Genomic DNA, 8,086 nt, shown 5'->3' on the forward strand with positions numbered 1-8,086 from the left:
GATTGTTAGATTGCTTAAAATAGGGATTGAGTAGTTAGAGAGTGGGATTCGATTGATAAAAAGGAGAAAAATGTAAAGTAGAAGGATTGGTAGGGATGAGAGAGGATTAAGTGAAGCAAGAGTCACGTAATAGAGCGAAGATTTCATATTGAAACAAGGGTCTTTTAAAGAAATGTAATTGAGCCAAAGGGCCGAGACTCTTTAATCGTTATTGTAATGATTAATTGATGCCGCGTGTGATTATATATCAAATCTGTGGAAAATCTCGTTTTGCCTTTGTTTCTTTGTATTTGGGACAGAGTCAAATATTTTTCTGTTTTCATGTATTATGATATAAAAACTCAGAGTTAACAGAAATCACAATGCTTAGTGTTAATAACAGTGTTGAAGCTCGCTTAAATCCCAGTCGTTGATCTATGTTCTAACCAACGTTGCGAAATCCCGCCGACTGTTGGATCACTAGATATTGCATCGCAACATTTGTTTCCAAAGGGGCGGGCCTCAGGCTTTAAAGAATTACGATGTGCGATCTCCGAAATATCGCATCGTAACAAAGCAGTAGTGTATGGTAGGACTTCCGGCTGTGGAACATTGTGATGTGCAAATGCGATCCATTGTATCGGAATATGTCAGTCAGAAAGGAAGTGGGCTTGGAGCATTGGGGAAACTGCGATATGCAATGGACAGTGGGACCATTAAATATATCGCATCGCAACGTTTCATATGTATGAACTAAGCCCTAAGCACTGCAATTGCGATTGCGATATAATCTGGACCGTTGGATCTAAGGCGAGATGATTTACGGAGAATCGCGAGCGATTCTATTAAAAAGGGGAAATATCAGTGTTCGGTTATTAAAAGGGTGGAAACCAGAGTAGCATAGCGAAGGGTTGGACTGTAAAGATAATATTGAAACGTGGGACGATTGTTGATACTTTTTGAAACTATTGATTCCTGCGTCATAGATTCAGAAGCACTGTTTTATAAGAAACAATTATTAGATTCGTATCAGTGCTATGAAAAACATTTTTTTGTTAAATGAAGAATTAATGTGAGAATAATGATTTTATAATTTGTCGAGGCTTTCAAATATATATATCATGTAATTTGTATCTGCATTTATATAGGTTAATTATGTAACCTGAAAATAAAATATTAAATTGACAAATAAATATATTGATTTTATTCGGTAAAATACATATTGTGCTAAATAAAATGCTCTCCCTTTTTAGATTTGTTCATCATCAATGTGACAAAAGCTCTGACATTCTTAACAATTTTCCAAAAAAATTAAACACTAAGAAGGCTTGTCAATGTAAAGATCTGCAATCACATCAGACATTGATTTGTAGTGAAGTGAACCATGCAATTGAATATAAAGGGATTTGGATTTTTAGATGTAGATTTAAAAATATAGTTAGTAGATTTAAAGATATAGTCAGTAAAAAGATGTGAAGTTTTGGAAATTTTATTTTTTAATTATTTTATTTTTTAAACATTGTATTTTAGAATCAGAACTGGTACAAAACCATTAAATGTTTGCATGAGAGAATTTTAATTAATATTTTAGAAATAACTTTATATTATGTAAAAATATGAAAATTAATATAAATTACAATTTGTGTAATTTATAATTTTATATAAATTAAAATAAAATAAATATTTATAAACATTTAAATTTGAAAGCTGAGAACTTATTATTAATTTTTTTTAATTATTATTTAAAATAATAAATAAAAAAATCGTTGAAAATTTAAAGTCTTCTTATATTTAAAGTAAAAAAAATCCTAATAAATAATTTTAGCATTGACGAACACAGAAATCACTATATCACGCAAAGATTTATTAGATGCCAACTATAATTAGCACTCTACATGCTATGATAATCCTACTCTCCTTTTTCATTCTTTTAGGCTCTCCATAGCAAGCCCAACACATAAGTTAAACTGAAAAAAATAAAATGCCCACAACAAGCCCAACACATAAATTAAATTGAAAAAAATAAAATACACGATTTTCACAATTTGTTTTTTTTGAGGATGAATGCATCAAGAAAAACAATGCAATGTCAGTTTTGTAAATATACACACTTGCTATCCGGCGAGATGAGGAACTGCTAGCCCAAACATCTTTTAGATAACCTGATCCCGCTTTCTTGCCTTGTGACTTCAAATTGTATTAAATTAACAATGACAATCGACCAACTAAAGAAACAGAGATACAGTCGTCCATTTTGTCCTCCATTTCATTCAACGCTTATTTTTTCTTGTTGTTGACATATATTCTGTGAGAGGAGAGAATCATTTTGTTTGAATTTTTTTTTTTTTTCCATAAATTTACTTTTTTCAATCTAATGACATGGGAGACATTATTTCAATCGTCTAACACCAAAATCAATATTTCACGATGGCACAAGTGACCTGGGAAATAACTTACAACTTAATTAATGCACAATATTATATCTCAAAATAATAAAATTATAATCTCAAATTGAACACGCAAGACTAAGCGTAAAAACGTTAGAATTTTAAAACAAAACAATATAATGCTATTGTTATTTTGCTCATCGATTGAGCGAAGACCAATAATTTTTCGAGACAAAAATATGGAAGATTCCTAATTTCTAGACCAAAATACCCAAAATTGCATATATAATTATTTTCAGACAAACCATCTCCACTTATGTTTCCAATGGATGTATAGAAGCCTATTTCAAACCCAAAAAAAACATTTTAATTAAAATTTCAAAATTTTAATAAAAATTTAAAAATTTCACCTCTCATTTAAAGAACAATTAATAAAATTGATTAAGATTAAGATTTTTATTTTTATTTATTTATTTATTATTTTTTTAATATTATTATTATTATTTTTTTTAAATTTATAAAAATATTTTTATAATTCTAAAATTTTTGTCTCTTTTATATCTAATAAATCTAAATTAATTTTAATAAACGTTTTGTTTCTAAATTTTTATAATAAAAGATAAAAAACATAAAATATATTTTTTTTTTCTATAATGTAGAATATATAGAAATCAAAGAGCTTGGAGCCATGGCGGAAACACTGGTTCTGTGCGGCACATGGAAAGGTTACACCACTGCGGAGACGGTCAACGTATCCTTGATCGACCTCCTGAGCATGATCTCTACAACCGGAATCAAGCCGAGCATCCTGAGAGATCTAACTAAGGAGCCCGATAAACTAGGAAACCCTCGGCACCGCCAGACTGGTTGCACACACCGGAGCGTGACCCTCTCATCTGATGGCCATTATGCCTGTTTCGACTACTGGAAAGGCGAGACCTATCTCGTTGCTGGTTACATCAGGGCCATCCACAATGCCGAGCACACTATCGATCTCAGTTAGACCATCTCTGCATCCTGCGAATACAACAACAAGCACCGGATGGCAGCCGTAAAGGAGTACGCCCAGGGCCACAAATCTGATCCGAGTTTCCAGATCTCTGGAGCGGCCGTGTTGCTAGAGGGAAACCTGGGCGCTGATGGGGCTGGACTTAGCAGCCTACACGACATCATTTCTGCTGTAAGGGCCAACTTGTATCTTCTATACTCTCTCTATATACCCGATCTTGTTTAATATGCATTAGCATGGCCAATGTACAGATCTAGATCGAGTATCCTGGCCACGGAAGGCAGTCAGTTGCTCAGATCCGTTATTGAGCCAATAGATCAGGCAAGCAGCCTTCACAAAATCCAGATCTGGGGGTACACAACCGTCAAGATACCCCTCCCCTATGCGCTGAATCCCAGGCCATGAGCGCAGAGGAATACCAGTTAGGCAAACAGAACGACGATGATCTAGGGTTTGGGATCTGGACGATTCGGGCAACAAATCGGGGGCAAACTCAGTCGGACCCAAGTCCTAGAGAAGCGGATCTCACACAACTTTTCATCAAAGCACCAAAGGGCAGACATTATTGCTTGAGGTTAGGGAAAGGCAGCAACATTCAAGATCTATGGAATAAAATAAAAAATCTACTTGGCATACCAGAACAAGGGAAAAATCTGATCTACATGGGATGCAGCTTATAAGACAACTACACTCTTCAGGATTACAACATAACCACAGACTCACCATCATCATCAACCTCCATCTACCAAGAGGATGTTCTGGAACCAGCGCAAAGAATACAAGCTCCTTCAAGGACGCGGTCAAGGAAAAGCTCAAGCCAATCCTATAACAGCCCCTGTACTCCCGGGCCCTACATTGTCGAACAAAAATCTGAGAATCCTACTCTTACCATTGCAATGCTTGAGGTAAATGCTCTGTACTAGATCTATATTCCCACTCTGTTATTTGTAGATTCAACGAGTATTGGCCCAGATATGGCGATTTGCACCACTGGATCTATACCACCTAGACACCAAACTTTGAAATATACTTATGGCCCAAGGGTTTTTTATAGTAAGGTTTAACTTAATAAGGGTCCATGGTTCTGGGGCATTGCAGGGCTCTTCATCACACCATGGTTTCCAGATTTCGACACCAATACAATGGTGGTATCAAAGATGCCAGTTTGGGTTAGGCTGCACAACCTTCCATTACACTTCTAGCACCACAAGGTTTTAATTGCTATAGGGAACACCTTGGAGAAATGTCTAAAGATTGATGAACACAGACTCACAAAATGAATATTTACCTTCGCCAAAATATGTGTTGAAGTAGATCTCAGCCAGCTGCACAACCTTCCATTACACTTCTAGCACCACAAGGTTTTAATTGCTATAGGGAACACCTTGGAGAAATGTCTAAAGATTGATGAACACAGACTCACAAAATGAATATTTACCTTCGCCAAAATATGTGTTGAAGTAGATCTCAGCCAGGGACTACCAGAGAGTATAATACTGAATTTTAATAACACTCAGTGGATACAATCCTTGGATTACGAAAACACAACATTCCGATGTCGAGGATGTCTACAAACAGGCCACCTTCTCAGTGCTTGTCCATAGGCAAGAAACATCCCCAATCGGAACAAGCCACAACAGAGGAAGCCTAAAGGATGGCAACATACAAAGCCATTGGATGAAGAAGAGGACACGACAGACACTACAGAATACAAAGCAGAAAAGGATGTACAAAAAGTCTAGCACAACACGTAAAAGCAAGAGGAAGCCCCCAGTAATCCATTGCAGCAACAACATCCCTAGACAACAAGAAAGGAAATATCTAGCAACAAGAGAACTCATGGATCAGAAGGATCCGAGTCGGACAGGGATTCTCCGTTAACTATAATAGAAAATCAGCTCTCCATTGTAACTACTACCCCCAACTCTGGGGGATGGCGAAAGGTGGAGAAAAAGAAAGGGAGAAAAAAATAGTTTTTTACATTTCATTTTTTATTTTTTGGTTTCTGTAACTGTATCTCATATGAAAAATATAGAATATATACTTTAAGTGTATAATATTTATTAAATAGTTTAAGTGTAAAGATTTTATGTAAAAATTATTTTGACATCTTTTAATAAAAGAAAAAATAATTTTAAATAATGTTTTTTTTAATATATATTTAGAAAACAACAATTTTTTTTTATTTTTTTTATATGAGTAATAATATTTTAATATTAGCTCATTAGATTTAATTTGGATGAGAGGTAATATTTTATTTTATTTTCTTCGTAAAAAAGATTGATATTATATTTTGAATTTTTGTTAATTTGTATTATAAATATAATAATATTTTAAATATTAATTAAAATAAATTTAATTTAGAGAATAAATAAATATTGTTATTATTATTTTAATATTACATTTTAAAATTTATATCATAAAAATAATAATATTTAAGTAGTTAATGAGATTGAGATCTAAAGACATGTTATTTGTCTTGCAAGTTTTTGAAAAGATTAATTGTTACTTATAGTGTATTGAAAAAAATTGAAATATTCATTTTCACACTAAAATCCAAATTTATCAAATTCTCCAAATGTCTTACTCCAATTTCCAATTGATTACAACGAACATGAAAATGGCTTAAAAATAAAACAAAACAACAAAATAAGTCCTTAGTTAAGGCTTTCTAGTAATTTATAGAATAATTTGTTTTTAATAAATGAAGTAGCATAGAGTTGCCCTTAGTATTAGGTAAAATAGATCTAACAAGTTGGTAGTACAAGGAATTAGAGTATTATTGGATTTTGAAAGAATTTGCAATTAATAAAAGCTTTAAGTATTAGGGGTTTACGCAGTGCATTAAATAAAGGCTTTCTATTTATTTAAAGAATAATTTATTTTTAATAAATGAAGTAGTATCAAGATTTACAAATGTGCCCTTAGTATTAGGTAAAATAGATCTAACAAGTTCGCAGAACAAGGATTTCCACTATTATTCAATTTTGAAAGAATTTGCAATAAATAAAGTTTAATTTTTGAACAAATGTCGTGTTTTTGTAGGTATTAAGCTCACCTTATCTCAAAAACATTCCCTCCAACCAAAAGATAAAACGATTTTTTCCCCTTTTTACTGAAGTCACAATGTTTTTAATGTTTAATAAATTTAGCTAATTAATAATTGATTACTCTGTGAATTTTAAAAAGAACCTCTTTATATAATGAAAAATAATTTATAAAATATAAATAAAGTAATTTTTATGATTATAATTTTGTTATAAAAAACATTTGTCGTTAAACTCCCATCTAAATATGGATTTAGTTAGAATTGCTGAAATAATACTCATTTATACATCCATGCCCTTAGAAGCTCATTTTTTATACGGAACTAACATTTAGTTATCCATAAAACAGGGAAATAATAATTAAGCACTGCATTTAGTTGTCCATGGAATCGGGGTAATGATTAAGCACTACGTTTGAATGACATATATTCAGAATGGATTTAGCCCATCATTAAGTGATGGGCATATCAAATATACTAAAAAATATTTCACTTCTATCAACATTTTTTATTTAGATAATACGAAATCATCAAATTTTAACTTGTTTTAGATTTTAAATTCCTATCAAACTAGTTCATAAATATTTATATTAAAAAATTAATATGATATGAATGCATTTTTGAAAAAATATTTAAATGTTAAGATAAATAATCTATTTTTTAAAATATTAATTTAACTTAAATATATAAAATAAAATAAAAATGAATTATTATTATTATTATTAAATTGAAAATGAAAATAATTATATAAAATTTAATTATTTAATTATATACTTGTTATATTAATTTTTTATTTTATTTTAAATTTGGTAGACACCATCACATTGTTATTAACTTATTTTTATTTTATTTTAAATTAGGTGGACATCACCACATTGTTATTAGCTATTCTTATGGCTTGATTTTTTATGGTTTTTTTTTTTGTAAATCATGCTAATTCTATTATAGTACAAAAAAGATTACAGAGAGAGTTACATCCGCCACAAAGAGTTGGCTACATGAACAGTTTGACATTCTGAGACTGAAACTGAGCCGGAGAAAAAGAGGGACTATGAAACTGTCCGCTGACCCCAAGCTAGAACCAACAGAGAACTGGACCTAGGTGCTATACTTCCACTCCCTGCCGAGGCGAGGGAGGAGTTTACAGACCTTGCAAATCCCACATTCAAAAAACCCGACATGACAAACACAGACATTATACTCGACATACAAAAAACTGAGTGGTGCGACCCGAAAACTATCACAGACTGACTCCCATTATTTACTGTAGCTGCTACTTCGACATCCTGAGACTGAACAAAGTGTTTCCATAACACACAGAACGACCATGCAACGTGCCTAGGCATCCACGGAGGTGGATGGTTGCTTCTCCACCACTGGACAGGCATATGGATCTGGTTGCTCCTCCACCACTGTACAGGCATATGGGTCTGAAGCACTCGAGTTTGTGTATGGCGCGTCGTCCTTCGCAGGCTCGCTTGTTCCCGCTCTATTCCCCGCCACCGCACCCGAGGCTTCCGCAGGCTGTAATCGCGGACCCTGAACAGGCAAGGGTGGCCGAGGCTCTGTTGGGGCTTCTGGTCTATCTGCATGGTCGCATTTTTCAATGCGCACTGAAACATAGTAGATTGCGTTGTCCAGAGCACACGGGAACCTGAAGCGGGT

The 8,086-nt window shown here is 33.2% G+C and overlaps 1 protein-coding gene across 1 annotated transcript; it reads left to right on the top strand.

Moving 5' to 3' along the window:
* The first annotated feature begins 3,051 nt into the window (after positions 1-3,051).
* Positions 3,052-5,379, top strand: LOC149147197 (small ribosomal subunit protein RACK1-like). The gene is made up of 2 exons (XM_089440075.1): positions 3,052-4,280; positions 4,474-5,379. The coding sequence occupies exon 1, from the start codon at positions 3,055-3,057 to the stop codon at positions 3,367-3,369; it is 315 nt and encodes a 104-aa protein (XP_089296201.1). The 5' UTR covers positions 3,052-3,054; the 3' UTR covers positions 3,370-4,280; positions 4,474-5,379.
* The last annotated feature ends 2,707 nt before the right edge of the window (positions 5,380-8,086 follow it).

Source organism: Pinus tabuliformis, chromosome 9 (genome assembly GCF_031772625.1).
Source record: "Pinus tabuliformis cultivar Carrire ecotype Pingquan chromosome 9, CPIR1, whole genome shotgun sequence".
NCBI classification, from domain to species: Eukaryota; Viridiplantae; Streptophyta; class Pinopsida; order Pinales; family Pinaceae; genus Pinus; species Pinus tabuliformis.

Coding starts and splice junctions, on each gene's coding strand:
- LOC149147197 (XM_089440075.1), top strand. CDS start 3,055: ATGGCGGAAACACTGGTTCTGTGCGGCACATGGAAAGGTTACACCACT.